Consider the following 23,841-nt stretch of genomic DNA (forward strand, 5'->3'; position numbering starts at 1 on the left):
TCCATTACTCAGGAGCACTGTTGTGACACATGGATGGCTCCAGTGACTATGGCCACAGTGTTTATATTTTGTAATTTATATAAACAAAATCATCTCTCATGCCTCTAACAGCATTTTGTAGGCCTTTGTAACTTATAATTAAATCTCTGTAAATATTGAATCTCATGATCACAGAAAAAGATTAGTCAACCATCTAAGAATGACTGGTCACCTGTCCCCACAAAACACAACATCCAGCCTAATGAATACCAACCCCAGGGTGTCTAAATTCCAGATGAATAATTCCTCCAATGTATAGTCAATTTTTAAAAAAAATTCAATGGAATTGAGAGCCTAGAAATAAACCTTAACATTTACAGTCAATTAATTTTGCCAAGACAATTCAATGGAGGAAAAAATAGTCTTTTCAACGAATGGTAATGGAACTGGACATTCAAATGCAAAAGAATGAAGTTGGACCCTTTCCTTATACCCTATACAAAAATTAACTCAAAATGGATCAAAGGCCTAATTGTAAAAGCTAAAACTATGAAGTTCTTAGAAGAAAATAAGACTTAATCTTCATGACCTTTGGTTATGGGAGACAAAGGAGCACACGTAAGAAGTCATGTTTGCTATTCCGCTTGCCAGCAGAATTTCACAAAGCCCTGACTCAGTGACTGAGCGCAGCCCTCCAGAAGAATGCCCTGGAGACGGTAGGTAAGCAGGACGGAGCACAGGTTCCCACGCATCTTGCTTGAATTTACTACGTTTTCAGAAAAGATCCCACTCCCGGTTCTTCCTGTACCTAAAATAACATCTGACGGGATTAATAATTATGGCTCTAATCTAGAACCAGATGTACCCTCGTACCCAAACATTGATGAGATTTTGCTCTAATCTAACTTCTGAGCACATTTGATGTAACTTCTGAGCACGTGCAGAACCACCACCTGTATATAAACTGTGGGCTGGAACACTGCTTGGGAACAATCTAACAAAAACTCTCTGGAAGACTCTCCCAGCTTGCAATCCTCAGTAAGACTTCTGAATAAAACTAACTTTAATTCTTTAAAAGCCTGATTTTTTTTCTTTAGTTGATAGGCAAAAGGTTTCTTAGCTATGACCAAAAGCACAAGCAACAAAAGAAAAAATAAATTAGACTTCATCGAAATTTAAAAATTTTGTGCTACAAATGATACCATGAGGAAAGCAAAAAGAAACCTCGGAATGAGAGAAAATATTTGCAAATCACATGATCTTACAAGGAACTGAAATATAGAAAATATAAAGAACCCTTAAAACTCAGTAACAAAAAGGCAAATAACCCAATTTAGAAATGGGCAAAATATCTGAATAGATATTTCTCCAAAGTTGATGTACAAATGGCCAATGAATACATAAAGATGATCAACAATATTCCTCATTAGAAATATGCAAATCAAAACCAAAATGAGATAGCACTCACACCCACTAAGATGGCTACAATAAAAAAGAAAGACAATAACTGTTAGCAAAGATTTAGAGAAATCAGAACCCTCATACACTGCAGGTGGGAATGCAAAATACCTCTTTGAGAAACAGTTTGGCAGTTCCTCAAAAGGTTAAATATAGTTAACACATGACTCAGCAATCCTACTCCTAGGTATTTATATACCCAAGAAAAATGAAAACATACATCTACACAAAAACTTGTACATAAATGGTGATAGCAGCATTATTTAAAACAGTCAAAATTTGGAAACAACCCAAATGGTCAACTGATAAATGGACAAGTAAATGTGGTCTATTCCATAAAAAGGAATGAAGTACTGACACATGCTACAATATGGATGAACCTTTAAAACACGCTAAGTGAAAGAAGCCAGTCTTAAAAGACCTCATATTGTACTGTTCCATTCATATGAAATGTCCAGAATAGGCAAATCCATAGAAACAGCAAGTAGATTAATAATTGCCAGGGCCCTGAGGGACTTTGGGAGGAAACTGGGAGTGATTGCTAGTAGGCATGAAGGTGACAAAAATTAAATTGTCAGGATTGTTCCACAACTCTGTAAATATACTAAAAACCATTGAATTGCACGTTTTAAATAGGTGGTCTGTATGGTATGTGAACTATATCTCATGAAACTATTTTTTAAAATCTTATAAAGAATTTCCTTATTAAAAAATAACCTAATATAACACTTTTAGGTTTGGGCCGGGCGCGGTGGCTCACGCCTGTAATCCTAGCACTCTGGGAGGCCGAGGTGGGCGGATCGTTGGAGCTCAGGAGTTCGAGACCAGCCTGAGCAAGAGCGAGACCCCGTCTCTACTAAAAAAAATAGAAAGAAATTATATGGACAGCTAAAAATATATATAGAAAAAATTAGCCGGGCATGGTGGTGCATGCCTGTAGTCCCAGCTACTCGGGAGGCTGAGACAGGAGGATCGCTTGAGCTCAGGAGTTTGAGGTTGCTGTGAGCTAGGCTGACGCCACGGCACTCACTCTAGCCTGGGCAACAAAGTGAGACTCTGTCTCAAAAAAAAAAAAAAAAAAAAAAAAAAAACACTTTTAGGTTAAATAGGAAGTGTGTAAAAAGAATCAGTAATTCTAAAATTATTTGTTTGGACATTTCTGCTCAATGGAGAAGTAAAAGCTTGGGAATCTCTCCAATTCCACTGTAAGAATAAATAAAACTATGACTTCTTTTGAACACGTACCTGTTAATCTAAATAGGAATAAAGTGTCCCCAAATGGAAATTCCCAGCACTTTGGAAGCTAAAGTTGTTTCATGTGTTTCTTACATTATTAGTCTACTGTAAAATGCTTTGTAAAGTTTACATAAAGTATTTTATGGATCTTTCCACTTTTACTTTTCTTAAGAGACTGCACATTTGAAATGGCTGAATCTTAGCACCAGAGCTCCCATTTCTCTAACAATTTTCCTGCCTTGTATCAAAGCAGTCCTTTGAATAATACTTCCTAGTAATCCACAGCCAGCTGGAGCACTCTGACAAAGACTGATTTGACAGCTTAACTATAATCTTAGCACCACTTTTTAGGGGTGGCACACCCTTTTTTTCCTGGTTCTATTCACCTCAGTACACTATAGAGTTAAGAAAAATCTACATTTACACATGTAAATTGTAAACCATGCAGATAAAAATAAACCATAAGTTCATACCAGTTGTACAACCAAATTGATAATATTTCCTTTCTAATGCAAAAAAGGGTTAAATCTGTTACCTCCAAATCCACTTCCTAAAAACATCACACCCTCCTCCCCCTCCCCTTTCTTCCTCCTCTTGTTCAAGGGGCCAGGGTGACGGCAAAACAAAAACGCTGCTAGAAAATGCAATTATACAGCAAGTTGAATTTCACACATTAAAGGTTTGCTAAAATAAGCTTTAAAAATTTAAAGAAGTAACCAACTCGTGCTTATGATAAATTCAAACAGCACAACAAGGTGTCAAATGAAAAACAAATGCCCCCAGCACTGCTTCCTACCCTGCAGCTTCTAGATTTTACTCTACTGCAGTAACCACTGGTGCCAGTTTCTAATGCATCTTAAAAACTCTCAGAAATCTTAATGCAAATATCTACATATAGAAATATCTACATGCCTTTCCTTTTTGAAAACCATATGTGTGAGTTCATTATACACATACTGTTCTTTAACTTCCTTTTTTTAAAATCCCTACTTAACATTATATCTTGGCCACCTCGTCCTCTCTGTACAAATTTACCTCGTTCTTTTTTTTTTTTTTACTATAGTAAAACACATAAAAGTACAATCCTAACCATTTTTAAGTGTACAGTGCAGTAGTGTTAATATATTCACACTGTTGTTCAGCAGATCTCTAGAACTTTTTCATCATGCAACACTGAAACTTTATACCCACCAGACACTAGTTAGTTCTTCCTCCAGGTCACCTCTCCCTAGATCTTGGCACTTTTCTACTTTCTGTTTCTACGATTTTGACTACTTTGGATACTTCATATGAGTGGAATCACACATTACTTGTCCTTTTGTGACTGGCTGACTTCACTTAGCATAATGTCCTCAAGGTTCATCCATGTTGTATCATATGACAGGTTTTCCTTCTTTATTAAGGCTATAGAATATTCCATTGTTAACTTAATTCTTTTTAATGGCAATGTGGCATTTCGTTGTATGGAAGGCTAGTAACTTTTTATTTTAAAATTAGTCTTTACTATTGATGATCAATTAAGATATTCCAAGTTTACTTCTAAGACAGGAAATAAAAGTGAAATTGCTAGATCCAAAAACAGACAGGCTGGTGAGGTGGACGTCTATAATCCTAGCACTCTGGGAGGCAGAGGAGGGAGGATCGCTTGAGCCCATGAGTTTGAGGTTGCAATGAGCTATGATCACACCATTGTACTCCAGCCTGGGTGAGAGAGTGACACCCTGTCTCTTTAATTTAAAAAAAAAAAAAAAAAGGTCATCCATCTTTTCTCAATACTTTTTATGGACCCATTTTTAACCTATTTTAATATGGTTAAATGTTGGAACTGCATATTAATTCTGATAGAAAGGGTGTGGATCAAACTTCAGACTTCAAAGGCAGCTGAGTCTGCAAGCCCTCGAGTTAGTGAGCTGACTAACAATTTGGACACTAATACCCCAAGGGAGAATGACAGCCCTCTCCATAACAACAACTAACATTTATGAACCCATACTTTGGGCCAGCCCTGTTCCAAGTACACAGTCATGAAGAAGATCCTAGGAATTATCCCATTTTACAGATGCAGAAACTAAAGCACAAAGAGATTAGTGGCAGAGAACACATATGAATTTAGGCTGCCTGTCACCAGAATTGGCTCTTAACTACTCATCTAACTCACCTCTGTACTATCTGAACAAAAAAAGCTGAAAAAACACACACCAGAAATCTGTTTAAATTAATTATCTTGCTATAAAGCACACTTTTCCTATCCCTATCAAACACATAACTTTAACGAGTTTAGCTTAAGCACTAAATCTTAATATGATACTTCTGGGCAATGTTTAAAGTAAACGACCTCTGAAGTACAACCTGACATCTCTATGTCAAGCTACATATGCAGGCTGGGCACGGTGTCTCACACCTGTAATCCTAGCATTGTGGGAAGCCAAGTCGGGAGGATCAATTGAGGCCAGTTTGAGACCAGCCTGGGTGATAAGTGAGACCCTGTCTCTACAAAAAATAAAAAATTAGCTGGGCATGGTGGCACCAGTTTGTAGTTCCAGCTACTCAGGAGGCTAAGGCAGGAGGATCGCCTTAGCCCAGGAGTTTGAGGTTCTAGTGAGCTATGACGACACCATTGCACTCTAACCTGGGTGACAGAGACTCTGTCTCCAAAAAAAAAAAAAAAAAAAATACATATATATGTTAACATGGGATCATCCACCTGGCTTATTTTTGTCCTTGTTAATCTCTATGACTGTACACTACTGGAAACAGGATTCTGTCCATTTTGCAGGAATTCTAAGCTGTATGAAGAAAATCACTAAGCCAGTCAGTGGTTCTTATCCGGGCATCCCCCAGGGGCCTTGTGCTTTATGAAGATAGGAAGTTCCTGTTTTCACAAAGACTGGTGAGTGCTACTGGCATCTGTGGGTAAGCAAAGATATGAAATATCAGCTAAGCACAGGGAGCCCTAATACAAAAGAACTGCCCCACCCAAAGCACCAACAGCATTCCCACAGGGAACACTAGCTGACACCTCCCCAGTGCCACCACTCCCTTAACTAACTCGCAGCTTTTTCTTTACTCTTTTCTAGTATTAATAATTACCTAATAGATACCTTTTTTTTGATCAGGAGCTCTGGACTTGGTTTACAGTAGCTAATTTTCATTACTCCCAAAATCTTACAAACATCAGGAAAGGGGAAAGGAAGGATAAGGCTGAGTAGAAGAGGAAGGAGTTCTCTGCAATAACCTGAGAACACCCTCAAACCATCCATAACGAGGGGCAAATGCAATGAGCATTGGTGTTCTATTCAAGCACTGAGCGCTGCTTTCTTTCTGGCACACCACTGCAGGAAAAAAAAACAAGTCAGAGACTCGGCCCTGCTGAACCTCTTGATTCCAAGAAAATGCAATCCGTGGCAATTCTCATCCCTCCCTGCCCCCCATCATAAGGAAATAATTTACTGCTTCATGCTTTTCAAAGCCTCCAGCCATAAGCCGCTGCTGGGCAAAACGGCTTTGCATAAAGCGCCTCATTGGTTAACCAGCTCTGAATAAATAGCCTAATACCCCTTACTCAGCAACCTGCAACTTTCACAAACTACATCCCTGGGCGAGATGGCACAGTCTTAAAAACCGCTTTCTGTTCAATCCTACAATCCACATACAGAGCAGAACATTCTGGGAAAAAATTTAAACAACTGCTTGGGAGTTTACGAGAAAGGAGGGGACAAAAAATTTAAACTGATTTTATTACAACAAAATACAGTATAAAAAAAATCAATCTGAGATTTAAACCATAAGATTCTGTTTAAAAATCTATAGCCATGAGCTCTCTTTGTTGAACTGCTCTGCAAAGACAGTCTCCAGGAAAAGCCCAATATCCACACATTCACTCTCTCATCATTTACCACTGGGGAATGGCAAAGGCCAGGGGAGCAAGGTGGCAGTCTCAGCTCTTTGTTGATTAACTGTGTGGCCTTGGAAGAAGTACTGAGACCCGTTTCCTCCTCAGTAACTTCAGAGAAGTGGATATGCCATTCCCTTAAGGATCCTTCTAGCTGCAGAAGGCTGCGACTTCCCAGATTCTCAATATCCCATGGACAGTCCATAAGCCGTCTGAGAATGGCACCCAGGACCTAGCATGATGGGCATCACTTCCATCAGAAACCTCTTCAGCAGAGCGAGACTTTCTCTGTCTTGCTTCCAACCAAAGACTGCCCAAGATGGTTCTAATTCCACATTGCGTGATCATTATCCTTAAAAACTATTTGAGTGTGCTAAAGTTCTAATACATTGGCATCCGGGTGAAATTACTCACACCCAGCGACACAATTCCCCTGTACCAGCATGTCCCAATTTCCAGTTTATGGTTTGGGTGGACACTGGGGATACTTATAATCAGGACCGGGAACATCAACCCAATTGCAGTCCTCTATGACCCAGGAGCCATAGACCATGCCCACCTTCCACAGTGCCACTTTTAACTCTACTGTGCAAAAACTACTGTATCCCTCCCCAGGATACAGACAAGTCAATTCAGCCTTGGGAGGCCAGCAGGAAGAAGAATTAAACCCAAGCTCTCTGAGAATGAAGTAGAGCTGCCTCTGGAAGACAGGAAGTGCCTATCTCTGGAGTTGTTTGCTTGTAATAGTATAAGAAATGGAGCACAACTGGGTCAGAAGAGCAGAAGACCCTTCCAGAAACAACTTGCTGAGAGTTGGTCCAACAGGGGCCAGGGGCCAGCTCCCTCCCTCACACAGCTAACAGGACTGTGACTTGGTCAGCCTTGCTGGAGAAGGTCTGCAAATCCAGGGCTTCTGAGCTATTCATCCTATACTTGCTTTGAAAACACAAATTTGTTCCAACAGGAATGATATGTTAGGGAACAATCCGAGCATAACAGGATGTGCAATTCTGTCTGTTGAGAAACATTAGGTGAAGGCAGAAAACTGCACCAGCCAAACTGAGCTGCATAGTAATATACAAAATGCACACAAAAGCAGTTCAAGGAGTGTGTTCTGAGTCACACCAAAATACATCTGGTGTTTCAACTTTCCATCCAGTTTCAGATAACCCTCCTACCAATTCACAATTTGAAAGCTGTAACTCTTCCAACACCAATATTCACAAGCAAATTTCAAGTCTTTTTCAAATAAAGTGCCAAATTTATTATAGTATTTATGTCTCTCTTAACCATTTAACCTTTGTAAAACTGTAATATTGTTTTCATTAGGTTCCTTTTTTTAATGTGTCACTGACAAAGTTTTAGAATGCTGTGCCCCTAAACAAATTTTTCCCATAAGATCTGCGGCTTTTATTGTGAAATTTTGCATAGTGTGGTAATTTTTAGAATGCATATGTCACGTTGTATCATAGCAGAACTATTTCCAGGGCTCTAGCTTAGAATATGAGGCACTACTTACAGTAATTTTTAAAAATTCCACTAAGTATCTAAAAGGAAAATAACAAAATACATTTGATATAGCTATTAAAAATGTTTGCTTTTGAGAATTTTTTTTTTTTTTTGAGACAGAGTCTCACTCTGTAGCCCAGGCTAGAGTGGAGTGGGGTCTTCAGAGCTCACAGCAACCTCAAACTCCTGGGCTCAAGTGAGCCTCCTGCCTCAGCTTCCCAAGTGGCTGGGACTACAGGTGGGTCCTCACCACACTCCACACTCAACTTATTTTTAAAAAATTTTTTATTAGAGATGGGGTCTCATTCTTGCTCAGGCTAGTCTTGAACTCCTGAGCTCAAGCGATCCTCCCACCTCAGCCTCCCTAAGTGCTAGGATTACAGGCGTGAGATAAATTCTTATGATATGTGAAAATATCCACAATGTTATGTGAAATTAAGTTAGGATATAAAACAGTACATACAGTATTTTACTTTAATACTAAAATGAAATACAAAAAAAATACTAAATGTGTTTACTCTTTCTGGGATTACAAGTGTAAAGGAAAATAAAAATCTCAGGACCACAGCCCCAGCTCCTTAGGCAAAAGGAAAGGTCAAGCCTGGAGGCTGAGTCATGCAATACCCTCTTGGAATAAATAACTTACTAACATTATGCATTAGCCAGATTTCCCACAGACAGGTAAAAGGCCTCAGGTATCTACAAGGACTGCTCCCACAGATCATTCATAGGAAAATTCCTCACTGGCCTCCTACAAACAAGGACATGCAAATTGTAACTTTAGATCTACAGGCTAAGTCTAGCTCCTAAAACTAAAGGCCAATTCCACACTAATAATATTGATTACAAGTTTATCTTCCCAGGTGCAGAACAGAAATAAGACCAAGCATTCTTCCACCTACCCACGGACATCTACATAACTGATTCTTCCTTCACTCCTTTTTTATCTTCTAACATTAACCTTGTATTAGGTAAAATGTAGATTTCCTGGGCCCCACAAGAATGTAATGTAACCATTTGCCACACTACCCACTCCTACCTTTTCTTTCTGTATGCTTATCCCCCTTAAACACTGAAGTTCCAAAATCCCTCTCTGAAAAAAGTCACACATCTGTTGCTTGTTTTTCCCAGGCACATCCTCAAACTTTGGCTTAAGAAACCTCCACTGATTCAGATGCTTGCCTCAGTCACTTATTTTAAGTTGTCACAAGTGATATTTATTTTCTTATTTAAACTTTTATTTCCCAAATTTTCTATAAAAATTATACATTATTCTTATAAAGCATAAAATACTGTTTTAAAATTATTTGTCAGGTAATGTTACTTGATTCATATTGTAAGATTCAATCAGTATCTGATAAATTGATCTGCCTGCCTGGTGATGTGAAAACTCTTGACTCTTATCTCTTTTTCAAGGTGCTATATACTGTAATCTTTGGAACATCTTAAGAAATAAAAAGGCAATCAAAAGATAGTGGAGGCTGGGTGTGGTGGCTCATGCCTGTAATCCCAGCACTTTTGGAGGCCGAGCTGGGAGGATCACTTGAGGCCAGGAGTTCAAGACCAGCCTGGGCAACAGAGAGAGATCTCCACCTCCACAAAAAAATTTTTTTTAAATTAGCCAGGCGTGGTGGCGCATGCCTGTAGTCCCAGCTACTCAGGAGGCTGAGGCAGGAGGATCGCCTGAGCCCAGGAGTTCAAGGCTACAGTGAGCTATGATTGTATCATTGCACTCCAGACTAGGTGACAGAAGACCCTATCTCTAAAAACAAAGGATAGTGGAAAATATTCAATTAACCTTCTCCTCAAAAAAATACAAGAACGACAAAGAACAGAGGGGAAATGAAATGGAAACTGATCAGTTTATAGCCTTAAACTCAAACATATGAATAATTACATTAAATGTAAGGGACCTAAGCATTCGATTAAAAGGCAGATTGTTAGATTGGATCAAGAAGCAAGACCAACCTATGTGATGTTTGTAAGAGACATACTTTTAGATATAAAGAAAGATACAGGCCGGGTGCGGTGGCTCACGCCTGTAATCCTAGCACTCTGGGAGGCCGAGGCGGGTGGATAGCTGGAGGTCAGGAGTTCGAGACCAGCCTGAGCAAAAGCGAGACCCCGTCTCTACTAAAAATAGAAAGAAATTATATGGACAACTAAAAATATATATAGAAAAAATGAGCCGGGCATGGTGGCGCATGCCTGTAGTCCCAGCTACCTGGGAGGCTGAGGCAGTAGGATCGCTTAAGCCCAGGAGTTTGAGGTTGCTGTGAGCTAGGCTGACGCCACGGCACTCACTATAGCCCAGGCAACAGAGCGAGACTCTGTCTAAAAAAAAAAGAAAGATACAGATGAGTTGAAAGTCAAAAACGTGGTTACAGGCATACTAATACCTGACAAGTACTTAAAGACAGATTACCAGAGATAAAAAGGATTATTTTATAAAAATAAAAGGATTGATTCATTAAGGAGACATAATCTTAAATATGTACATCTAATAGAGCTTCAAAATACATTAAATAAAAATTAACAGAATTAATGGGAGAAAGAGACAAAAACACAATCATACGCGAAAAATGTAATATCGTTCTCCCAGTAATTAGTAGAATTAGACCAAAAAAAAAAAAAATCTGTAAAAATGGAGAAGATTTGTGCAACACTATCAATCAACCTGAACACTACTCAATAATTGTAGAATACGTGGTTCTCTTCAAGGGCACATGAAACAGTCACCAAAGTATGTCATATTCTAGACCATAAAACAATAGATTTAAAAGGAACGAATGTATCTCAGACACGTTACTTAGCTACTTTCAAAGAAAAAAAAAAAGGAACGATTATATACAGACAGAATATATTCTCTGACTTCCATGAAATTAAATTACAAATCAATAGCAAAAATACTCCTGGAAAATCCCCAAATATTTGGAAATTAACAACATACTTCTAAATAACCCACAGCTCAAAGAAGAAATCACAGAGAATTTAGAAAATACTTTGAACTGAATAATAATGAAAATACAATATATCAAAATGTGTGGGATGCAAATTTATGGTTTTAAATGCTTATTTTAGAAAAAAGATCTCAGGAGTTTGAGGCTGCAGTGAGCTACATCACAACACTGCACTCTAGCCTTGGTGACATGGTGAGACCCTAGGGGGTAGGGGGTGGCTAATAAACCCCCTAGCTAGGGTCATCAAGTAAGGAGGAAGAAAAGATAAAAGAAAGAGGGAAAGAGAAGGGACACAAATGACCAACATCATCAGGAATCCCTGAAGAGACATAAGCACACTGTTATTTAGAATAAGTTATCTTAATATAAACTCTAACAGATTTTTACAAAGGACTAGCATTTAGAAAATCCATTAATTAACCCCCATTATGGTGGAAAAATCAGACAGGAGGATGACAGTATTAGAAAAAACTATACTTTAGCAGAAAGATCAATTTGCTGGCAGTGTGGGAAAAACAATCATGCAATGAAAGTGGAGGGAGAAAACGCATAAAGAGCCTCTCCCTTAGTCCAAGTGAGAAATGTGTTTATATACATCCCAGAGTCCTGCCTCCAGGCCCAACGCCCTCCACACTCAGCCTTATCTTAATTAATGATCAAGCCATCCTGAGCAGGAAGACAGTGCTAACCAGGGTAGAGTTTATCATACCAATTACTCATAGCCTTTGCTCAATATGGCCAGTTGTCCCACTCTGCCTCCATTCCCACCTTCTCCTACATGTCCTCCAGGATTGAATAACCTATAACGTTAAAGCACAATTCCCACACTCCTTTGCTATTAGGGTCCTGACAATTAGCAGCACTCACAATATTTGGAAAGTGAAAACAAGGTGGAAGCCACCCTCCTGCTGTGGTGTCTGCTACCAGGCAATGTCGTGGGATAGGACAGGCAGTTGCAACAGCCAGACACAGGGCTCCTGCATCAAGCCACCAGCTGGCAGGTGTCACGAGGCAGTCATGGTGGTGGCAGCAGCTCTGGCTTCCAACCTCTGGATCACTGCGTTCTTAAGTTCAAGAGTACACCTTTAGTTCTTCCAACTATTTTTCAAACACACCTAATTCCCTACATGAAATCCTCTTCTGTTTAAAATATCTCAAGTGGTCTCGGCTTCCTGCAGCGAACCCTGACAAAGCTGCATCATCACTTTACAGATAACAAAAGACTCCCACATATATACCTTATTTTTATCCCTAATACAATCGTATGAGGCAGGCAAGACAGGAATTTCCCCCTTGACAGAAAGGAAACGAAAGCATAGAAAACTTAAGAACTAGGAACAATAGTAAGCTCCCCAATGCTGCAGAAGTTCAGACACAGATGCACACTGAGGAGGAGCATTGAAAAGGACATCTAAGCTTCAGATGGGAAATTAAAAAGGGATTCCTACTAAGGTCTCTTCCAAGAGTTTCTGATTCCACGATCCACTTCAAAAATCAGCAAGCAAGCAGCAAAACTTGGATCTCTCCAGAAGTAGACTTGCCTCTCCAGAATTTTCCAAAGAAGAATAGAATCCCAGTTGACAAGACTCAACAAATTTAGAAAAAAGTGGGAGTCAGGGGATGTTGAAGATGAGGGATTTCTTCAAAGCAAAGAGAATCTAGGGGATGGAGGCCATGTCTGGACTAAATTTTGATACGGTACAGGTTACAGGAGAACTTAAAGAGTACTTAAACTTCAGCATCCTGCAATTAGGGGGCAGAAGTGTCCAAGCCTACCATCCTTTAAAGGCTAGCCTAAACCTCCTCAGGCTCAACCTGCTCCTCATTTTATCTTTCTTTCTTTCTTTTTTTTTTTTTTTTTAAGAGACAGGTCTCACTATGTGGCCTAGACTGGTGTCAAACTCCTGGCCTCTAGCGATCCTCTCATCCTCCTGCCTTGGCCTCCCAAAGTGCTAGGATTATAGGCATGATCCACCATACCAGGCTTTTCCTTTTATCCTAAAAGATAATGACCTCCCCTCCCTGGCTTCAGTTCCTCAGCTCCCAGTACTCCATAACACAGGTCACTCTACCTTCTGTTGCCTGGAAATTGAGGATGCCAAACACCCAGGCTCTCTCAAAGCCCCCAGGCACTGATCTCCCTCTCCCTGGACTTCTGGGTGTCATCTGACCAGGCCAACAGCTCTACGGCTCTTTCCTCTCCAGACAGGCTTTTTAAAGTTCATGTCATTGTCTTTCTTTCCTGTAGGAGAAAGGGACTGTCTGCCTTTTAAATGGAGAGGTCTCTCAAGGTTCCATGGTTGGTCTTTCCTGTGCCTCTACACCTGTGTTTTTCTATGTCAGAAGATTTCTTTGAGAGGCTGAGAAATAGGACCTACTTCTGAGCAAAGCGTTCAGAATACACACAGACACGACTGTGTGTGCTTCTGTGGGGTTGCATGGAACTTCTAGTGCCTGTTGATGGGGACCCACTCTCCACATGCTCCCCTGGGTGGGCTCATCTACTCCCAAGAGGAAGTGTCCCCCACTCACCATCTCCTCCCCACCTCTTCTTCCCAGAGATCCACAAGCCCTCGGTCTGGTCAGTGAGGAAGTACTGCCCCTGCAACAACCTTATACTGCTAGGAAATCCAGCCTCCACTCCGAAGTTGCTCCCAAACACAAAAATGGGTCTAGCTACTGACATATTGCTTTAGGGAATTTGTTAGCGCTTTAAAAAAAAAAAAAAAACAATAACAACAACAACAGCTGCAGCAAATGAAATAAGTCAACAATGTCCTAGAATCCTTAGGGATAATGCTAGCAAAACTGAAAAAAAATTATTGCTATAGAATCCTATTACAGAGAACAGTTTGATTACTATGGAAACAAAATAACTGCAATTGTTTCCACTGGGGGAGATCAACGAGCATGGGATTAAGAACAAAAGACTGAATTCCTCCCCAGTTTTGGTGAACCACACTAGCCAAGGATCAAAGCATTAGGAGAATCAGCCCTCTGCTAAATTACTGAGATATAATGGGAGAACAAAAAACTGGAAAAGGAATTCCACAAAGACCTCAAGAGCTTTGTTTCAAAATGCAGTTGGTTAGCCAGTTTATAAAAAATGATACTTAAACAGAAGTCTGATTTTCCATTTCCCCTAGTTATCTTTTCATAAATAAGATTTAAGGGGTTGTGTATGTGTTTTTCCTACTTTTGTTTTGACTAGACGGTTTTCATGAGGGGTAAAAAAATGCTGTCTAATCACTATATGCTGTAACCTTACTTCAAACCCACAAATTGTTTCAAAATTTATTCTGTGATAAAAACACACTCTAAGTTTTTCCATAACAGCTGCTTTCCTTAAACATCAGCAACTTTAATTTCACAAGACAAACTACAGAAGAAAAGCCAAAAGTAAAATCCTGTTTCCTTTAAAAGTCAACCAGATGTTTTATATAATCAAATTGATCCACTATTTGAATTTCCTACATACCCTACACTGACTCCCGGATTAGGTTCTAAAATCTTTTAAAATATCATTAATACACAAGCTAGAAGATATGGGGATATCCCCACTAGAAATGTTTTAAAATGCATTTTAAATAGGACTGCAAAAGTTTACCAGGGACTACTTGGAAAGCCTAATATTCAGGGACAATCAGTAACTTGACTGATACTGCTGTCAGCATCCAACCATAAACCTAAAGTCAACTGATAATAGCAATATGTAGTGAAAATTCACTGGCAATGCTGCCTGACTCAGGGCACTACGAGAACACAGGATCTTTATAATTAGGCAGGAATTACCATCTTTTTAAAAATCTGAAAACAGCTGGATCAAGGAATAAAAAGGAATTGCACATAATGTCTAGTTCTGCAGACATACCAGTTCATATGAGGACTTCCTTTTTAACAATTTATCAGAGATGATCTGGCCATGTACTGCTCTGAAATAAAAGTAGACAATGCCATAATTACTGCTCTACCCTCTCTGAGGCTTCTAAATGGTGATTACATTACGGCACCTGGGAAACTGAAAAGTAAAGCTTCCAAATCTCACAGTTGAATCACTCCCAGATACTCAATATCTGTGGGAAATCTACAGGCAATATTTATACAGAAAACGGGGGCGGGAAGCAAGCTATGGGAAAGGGGGTGTTACCTTTTATCTCACGAGCAGAGAGATGAGTCAGAGGCTGCCTTCCACTCCCTACAGACTGGCCTCTCAGCCCTCCCAGCAAAATCAACCCACTTGCTCTTGCTGCAGCCCAAAGCTATTTGTCAGCTCGCCAGGTCAGCTATAAAGCAGCCCAAGAAAACAAATCTGAATAAGCAACCTTCATGCTAAACTCTCCAACTGTACCCTTCACTCTCTTTACTGTTCAAGGTAAGTGACAGAGACTTATCTGAACTTGGCTACATTACCCAAAGACACCTCCAAACCACCCTTCCTATATCAGCTCACCAGTGAGCTATACAATCGTTTCCCCTTCTCTCCTGGGGATACGTTCCAAGCCTCCCAGTGGATACCTGAAACCTTGGATAGTACCCAACCCTATATATACTGTTTTTTCCTATACATACATAGCTATCTATGATCAAGTGTAATTTCTAAATTAGACACAGTGAGAGATTAACAAACAGCATACCATTTAGGTTATAAATTAGACACAATAAAGAGATTAACTACAATAACTAATAATAAAATAAAACAATTATAATAATATGCCAGCATCACTACTCTTGTGCTTTGGGGCCACTAAGTCCAATAAGGGTGACATGGCTTCTAGAAGAACACAAGCACTATAATACCGCAACAGGCAATCTGATAACTGAGATGACTCCTAAGTAACAGAGTGGATATGCTGGACAGAGGATGATTCACGTCCCAGGCAGGATGGAGTGAGGTTTTGTCACACTACTCACAACAGTGGGCAATATAAAACTTATGAATTGTTTATTTCTGAAATTTTCTATTTAATATTTTCATACGCAGTAGACTGCAGATAACTGAAACCACACTGTGGAAGGTGAAGATAAGTGAGGACCAATGAATCTGCCAACAGTTCAACATCAGCCCAATCACCACCCTTTGTTAATATGGTAGAGCAATTATGTGGGCATTTTACTGCATTTTGCCCACATGTTATAAAAACAAATAGAAAAATAAAATAGTCCGGGACTAGTGATAGGAAGTACAGGACTCAAACTTAACGCAACTGAAACAAAGATGGGCACCTTCATATAGCAGGAAAACAGTGACTCAATCACCATTTAGATGGACAGTATCTGTGTAAGTAACTATAAAGAAAAAGATCAAAGTTAAAGAAAATGTTGAAAATGAGTGAAATGTATTGTCAATGATGACATCTAACAGGGATGTAATTAGGGATTTTTAAAAATTATTTTTAGACTTTTAGAAATAAAAACACACAAAAAACTATTAACACATAAATGTATTAAGTGACTTTCACACATTCAACTTTAACATCTCTACAGAAATATCATGGGCTGATGTGAGCGCAGTGGTGTTTATAACTAATTGATCACAACCAGTTAGGTTTTTTGTTCCTTCTCCACTGCTTCACTTGACTAGAGGGAGGAAGGAAGGAAGGAAAAGGGGAAGGGGAAGGGGAGAGAAGAAAGAGAGAGAAAAGAAAAAACAGTCATGTTTGAAGGTAGATCTCCATTTGAATGTAAGTTCAAAAAATATTAATGGCAGCAATTTAGTGACTGGTACATGTTAAAAAACTTCCTGGGTCACCATAATTGAGCAAAAAGAGTGGAATCAAATACAGTGCTCCCAACATAATCCCAATTTTGCAAAGTAAAATCATAAACATTAAATATAAGTGATTGAATATAAAACATCAAAATATGGTTCTCTCTGGGTAACAATATGTGTGTTTCACAAATACCTTCGCATTGTTCAAAAGAGTGTCAGTCATGGAAAGAATGAATTTGTGCCTGGATCCCTTCCAATGGTGGAAGCAACATGTAATATAATGAGGACCTAACGTTTCCAATCACTGTAAACAAAGAACAGTAGGGAACAAGAGTTTTGTAACCAAAAGCACTCAACAGGGGGTTCAGCTAGGTCATGGCATGTGCTCTGCCTAGGACGAAAGAGGAAACACATCCTTGCAGCAACCAGGACACAATTCTAACGCCATCAGATAACTAAGTACTAAGTGGTTTGGACAAGTCTAAGTACAAAGCTCTGCAAGGCCTCTCAGAACAAAAGAAAGATCTTGACCTGGGCCTTCAAAGTATAGATTTGGGTTTTATAAAGAAGGAAAGACATTTCCGGGGGAATCATTATTATTATGTGGTATTTAACCAACTTTTTAAATAAGTCGTCATGGAATCTGCATGGGTGTGTTTTAAGCTATATCTAGGGGCGGTCAGTTGCCCTGAAGAGAAGACCCATTCCAACCAACATTTAATCAGAGGCCAGACTCTAAAGGCGTCTCCTGCATGGACTCCGGTTACCCTGTAACTCGAATGACATCAGAGGGTTTGTTAACCAGCATAATGGTGCAAAATGTTGAGAACTCCAAGAACTCTCAACTCTCTAGGTCCATACTGACTCGGTCTAATCCCCTGCACTAAGAGACCTGACCAAACTTTAACGTGGTTTCTGGCAGCCTAAGGCCGAGCCTGACTGGGCCCCCCCTTTTGCATTCCAGTCTGGAAAAGCTCTGGGTTGTCAAAAGAATTTACTGTTTGTTCTAGCCGACACCTGAAGATAGGCCCCAGACCCCCCTTCCTTAGAGCATTTACTAAAAAAGGTTTACAATGGTGAATCTTTCTTGTGTCCCTTTGAGATGTATACATACCTCCTAAGCCACAGAAGGGTCTTTCTCAAAGACCTAAAAGCCATTCTTTTAAAATGTAATCATCAGGAAGTAAAGGGAGAATAGAATCCTAGCTTTGATCAGAGCCAGCCAGCAGGCAGCTGACCTAACTGCATTTACACTGACCAGCCCTTTGTAACTGTTCACTTTCCTGACTCTGCTTGAGCTTCCCTCACCCTCCTCCTTACTCCCTTATTCTCCCTTTTAAGTGCCAAGTCACCTTTGCACAAAACAGAATGGCACTCAGCTCTTTCCCCTACAGTCAATAGTTAGGGAATAAAATCTGGTTTTACTGCTTTAACTAATGTCAGGCTTTGTTGATCTTTGACAATGGATAGTCCCTGGTGGCATTCAGGGCTTTGTTATTAATATAACAAGCATTAGAAATGGGTTTTCTTTTTTTCTTGAGACAGAGTCTCACTCTGTTGCCCAGGCTAGAGTGAGTGCCATGGCGTCAGCCTAGCTCACAGCAACCTCAAACTCCTGAGCTCAAGCGATCCTCCTGTCTCAGCCTCCCGAGTAGCTGGGACTACAAGCATGCACCACCATGCCCGGCTAATTTTTTCTATATATATTTTTAGCTGTCCATATAATTTCTTTCTATTTTTAGTAGAGATGGGGTCTCGCTCTTGCTCAGGCTGGTCTCGAACTCCTGAGCTCAAACGATCCACCCACCTCGGCCTCCCAGAGTGCAAGGATTACAGGCGTGAGCCACCACGCCTGGCCTGAAATGGGTTTTCATCAGGGAAAATTTTCATGATCAAGAAACACAAACTGACTGTCAGGATAGAGAGTCTTTACTCTGAGAACTGAGAACAGCAACCAGGGACTTCACCCTCCAAGTAGTCCTGCTGGTGCAGTCGTCTTAGTTACCAATCAACCAAAAAGCTAGCATGTCTTGCCTACTAGAATGCTGTCCCATTTGCCTCAGGTGAACTTTCCAGGCAAGAGGCATGTCAGAGCACCATACAGGGCAAAGAGTTCGGAAAAGGCTGCATGGCTGTTCTGTGCATGCCTGTCACTACATGTCTGTATGTGTGGCAAAATGCGGTCTGAGACTTTGGTCTTTACAACTTGAACTAGGTATGAGGAAGAAGTTAAACCTCACCCAACCATAACTACCTGCACCCCAACAGTATCTACCAAAATAGCTTAATGGCTGTATATTCAAAACTGCCTCAAGTCCATTTGTAACAGTTATTATTACTTATTCATATTGTAATAATGAGGATAATAAGAAATATAAGTCTGGGACAAAGGTCACCCAACTTGAGTTGGGTGGACCAGTACTCAAGGCCTGGCTCCACCATCATGTAACATCAGTCACATAATGTATTTCTCTGTACTTCTGTTGACTCACCTGTAAAAGGAGGCCAAGTAGAACATCACCCACCTCACAGAGTTTTTGTGCAGGATAAATCATATAATGCACATGAAAACAGAGCATACTGTGGGCTAAAATAAACTTCAGCTATTATTGTTAGGTAGATAGGGAGGGATTCCGGGTCTCCTAGAGATGAAAGTGGGTGCGGTTGCCCCTATCTTGGTCCTGCCCAATCCTGATTCTCCATACCTGGGAGAGGAGGGAATACCCTTCGAATCTGCCAATCAACTTGGTGGGCCATCTGCAAAAGAATGCAGAGGACTCTCTAGCCCACAGGCCAAGCCACATGGATACCGCAAAGTCCAGAAAGTGACCTAGAACCCACATGCATAGGTAAGGCTCAGGTCATGTGACTCCCAACTGTCCAATCAACGTGGTTTCATGGTGGCCTCTGAACCACGAGGGTGGTCCCTATCCAGGCACTATAAAATAAGACGTAGACCACAGTCAACCCCTCTCTCTTTGCCCTTCCTTTTGCTTGCCCTGCTGTGACAATGGGTACAGTCTTCATCCATGGAGTATGTACCATGCTCTGTAAACTTATATCTTGCTCTTGCCCTATAATCCTATCTTTCTCTCTTCAATAAACCTCATTTTCATGCTTGCCTAACTTTGGCATGTCTGTTCCTTCTTCGGCCATGAGCACACCAAGAACCGACAGTTTCAGACTAAAACCTGACAATATTATTATGATCATTAATACTCATACTTGCCTGCAGCAAACTCTCCCAAGCCTTACTCTCAAATTGCCTTAGAAAGGTTGTCTATATTTTTCAAGTACACACCTCACTTCACCTCTGACAATGTGCGCTGTCATCTTCTGTAGCTTCCCCCACACTTCCCAAAGGTATTGTTGAGTGACCACCTCCCTGTAATCGCTGTCTTCTTAGCATCCATTAGCCAACCACCTAAGCAAAGTCTAAGTGAATAACAGAGTAGATAGAAAAATAAAATAAGACGACCTACAGACTGTACTGCTGCAGGTGGGTTATGTTCCTCACTCCAAATCCCATATTAGAGACTTCACATGTAATCTTCATAATAACTCTAAGAAGTATTATCACACCCATTCTACAGTTGAGGAAAACTGAGGTAATAGAGGGTAACTAATTTGTCTACAGTTGTACCGGCCCTTGCTGTCCAGATTTCCCAATTCAAACTGAGTTCTGAGTTCAAAGCTTAGGCTCTTTTTTGGGTTACGCATTGTTCCTGAGGGTCCTCAGTAAAAGAATGCCCTCAAAATTTCTATCTCCACCCTCAAACTTTTCCCCTGACTTGAATATCCAACTAGTGACTTCCCAACTCCATTTACTTTATAAGAGGTATTAATATCTCTGATGCAAAAAAGCCAAAAGAAAACTATTGGGTTTTCCTCACCAAATGTCCTCTTCCTATCAGCCTCCTTCTTCACCTCAGTAAATGGGATAATCATTTTGCCTAGTGGCTCAGGCCAAAAAAAGAATCTTTCTCATTCTCATACTGCACTTCTAATCCATGCTCAAATCCATTTCTACCTCTGAAATATATCCAGAAGCCAACAATGTCCCACTGTACCTACTCCTACAGCCGTAGCCTAAATTAAGCCTAAATTAAGAACGTACCACGTTCTTTCCTCCCTGGACTAGAGCAACAGCAGACTGCCACGATTTAAGCTCCATCAGGAAGGGATTCCTGTTCACTGCTGAAGCCTAGAACACTGTCTGAACATAAGAGGCAGTTCAAAAATATTCACTGAATGACCAGCTCAGACTGCTCTCTCCACCTCCATTCTAGTCCCTGGTATAGTCCGGCACCCCCAGGTGACCTTCTAAGTGCAAATCAAAGCACAGCACACCCTGCTCACAATCACAGCATTTCACTGCGAGCAGGATAAAACCCAAACACCATCAGCAGATGGCCATACCTGGCCCTGCCCACCTCTCTGACCTCATCTGCCTCACCTCAGTCCAACACACTCCAGCCACCCTGGACTTCCTTCTATACTCCGACCCAGGCGTGGGTGCCTCTCCACACTGATCAGTCTGAATTCCAGGGGCACCTTCTCAGACAGACTCCCCCAGCAACCCTACGCAAGGCTGCTTACCACACAGTCTTGTTACAGTACCAGTATTTATTGTTTCATTGTTTACATGCTAATGAATAACCACCCCCACTCTTCTCCCCCCAAGATGGACCACTGAGGGCAGAGATATCAGTCTGGCTTAAGACCATATAGCCAGCTCCTGGCACATGGTGGGTGCTCAAACAAACAAAAGAATTGGTAGACACAGCTTCTGATGGTGCTATAAGGTTGTTTTTTTTTTTTAACTTCTTAACAGCTCCATCCATGTGAAATCATAGTGTGATCGCCATCACACTGCAGTTGGAACCCACCACATTGATGCCACCTCAGGCAGTCCTGAGAAAGCAGAAGTTAACTTTTCTGTAATGAATGGCCAGGATTTGGTTCTTTCCAAAGTCATGGGAGGGAAGATTTTTAGAAACAAGTCATTAAATGCTGTCAAAATATCAATATCAAAATAAGTCTTTCACAAAACCCACTCCTACACGGCTGATAATTTATAAAGCCCTAAATTAGGCACTTGGAGTCACAGAAAGAGCCTCAAGGGGCTTTTGAGAGACCAGAAGGAGAGAAGCCCCTAAATATCTGTCATGTAATTACTATATAACGAAAAGTGTTGCATTATATTGGAGAGCAATATTCTCAAAACAATGAGAATAAAAGATTTGCAGAACTTTCTAAAAGCAGCCTTTTCTGGTCCACCTTGGTCTCAAATCGCTGGTATGGTGGTGACCCTTCTCTCGCTGCCTGACTCAGGGAAAAATCATTTCACCTCAAGTCAAAGGCCTCAATTTTCTCATCTCTGAAAAGGCCAGCTTGAAAGCATGCCAAGAACACTATTAGACCTCAAAAATCAAGATAACTCCACACTGCCACTCCAAAGAGGATGGATGATCTGCCAGCATAGTCGCTGGTTACAGAAACCCACAGCTTAACCCCTATGCCGCTTACCACCGGCCTCAACTGTCCTAAGGCGGAGTGAAAGCAACACCCCTGAACCTGAATGCTCCCCAGAACCAGATTCATTTGGGAAAACACACCATTAGAACTCTGTACAGAAACGCTGATAATCATCATGGACGGGGAGAGAGCCTGACGTCCAGAAGACTTTACCTACTTCGTTTTTTTCAAACTCCGCAGGAAGGAGTGAAATAGCATAAAAAGACTGAAACCTACTAATTCTGCACTGCTGCACTAACTAGTAGGAGGCGCCTATCCCAGGTGGACATAATATGTTTTAAGATATCATGGGTTTAACAAGCAAAAGTTACAAAACAGGTTTGAGCAAGTTTAGTTCCAAAGACAGACAGGAAGGCTCGCGCCCTAGCCAGGCAGTCGTGCCAGGACCGAGCCAGGGTTGGGTCGGGAAACTCAAGAAGCAGAGATGAGTTTGCCCTTCGCCCAAACCTGCGCCCGGTAGTCTGGAAATCAGGCTTCGAAACATTCTCAAAGGTATATACAGCGCCCACGCGCCAGACTTCCAGATGTCAAGCACTACCTGCCTGGGTCGTCTGACCCGAGTTTGTTCAGGGTATGGGAAAGGAGACGTTGTCCAAACCCACATTTTTTTCCTGGGTTCATCCGACAGGCGGAGCCGGGACAGCCATTCACCAGTGTCCTGGGCGGGAGGCGACACACCCCTGGGGCGGTCAGGATACTCCGCCCGAGCCCTGCACGCCCCGCCCCACGCGGAGTCCCAGAGGCCGGACTGGAAGACCTCACGGTAGTCTCTCCGGCTTCCCCCTGCGCTTCCCGCTCGTCCGGGACACAGGATTTCCCGGCCCGAGGCGCTCACCCAAGCGGCGCGAGGTCAGCCCAGGCGACCCACCCCGACCCCTGCTTCGGCCGCGGAGCTGGAAGCACCCAGGCAAGCCCGCAGCGCCAGGACTCCTGGCTCGGTCCTCCGATCCGACAAGCCCCCGCGGCGGCCCGCCTCGCTCACCTGGCCAGCACAGCACCGAGCAGACATCGCGGCGGCCAACGCCCACGGGTGCGCCCGCTGGCTCCGCTGCGGCCCCCGGCTCCCGGGCGCCCCTCTCCGCCGCGGCTCACGCCCCCACGCCGAGCAGCCGCTGCCGAGAGCCTAGGCACCGCCGCCGGGGTGAAAACAACCGCCGCCAAGCCCCGCCCCGCCGCTGCAGGCCCCGCCTCGCCCGCCCCCAGCCCCGCCCCGTGCCTGCCCCTTCCCGGGCGCCCGGCGGCGGAGCAGGCTCGCCCAGAGCTCGCACTTCCGCTGGCGTCAGGCGGCTGAGCTGGCGCGGTCACTTCCCAGTGGGGCGCCGGGCTCCGAAGTCAGCCTGCCGGGCCGGTCCCTCGCCCAGGAGGGCGCAGCGCCCCTCCGCCTTTGCACGGGGAGGAACTGCTGTTTGTTGGCTCCAGTACAGCTCAGAGCCTTAAGTGAGCGATTCCCGAGTGTCCCGCACTGATCCGCACAGTGGGGACCGCCGGGTGCAGGTCTGAGCTCTGCCTCGCGCCTCCCAGGACATCCCATCCGCGAGATCGCAGTTCCTGAAATCCCT

General features: G+C 42.0%; 1 protein-coding gene across 2 annotated transcripts in view; it reads right to left on the minus strand.

Annotated features, from left to right (window-relative positions):
* SERINC5 (serine incorporator 5) overlaps window positions 1–23,404 on the minus strand; it is a 92,726-nt gene extending 69,322 nt beyond the window's left edge. The window contains exon 1 of one of the 2 annotated variants that reach the window (XM_069492151.1): window positions 23,265–23,404. In XM_069492151.1, the coding sequence (XP_069348252.1) occupies window positions 23,265–23,291 (27 nt within the window). In that variant the 5' untranslated portion in view covers window positions 23,292–23,404. Of the gene's footprint in view, window positions 1–22,884; window positions 22,921–23,264 lie in introns of those variants that run through there. The other variant, XM_069492152.1, reaches the window with a different exon arrangement.
* Window positions 23,405–23,841: the final 437 nt, after the last annotated feature.

This window comes from Eulemur rufifrons, chromosome 17 (assembly GCF_041146395.1).
Source record: "Eulemur rufifrons isolate Redbay chromosome 17, OSU_ERuf_1, whole genome shotgun sequence".
Lineage (NCBI taxonomy): Eukaryota > Metazoa > Chordata > Mammalia > Primates > Lemuridae > Eulemur > Eulemur rufifrons.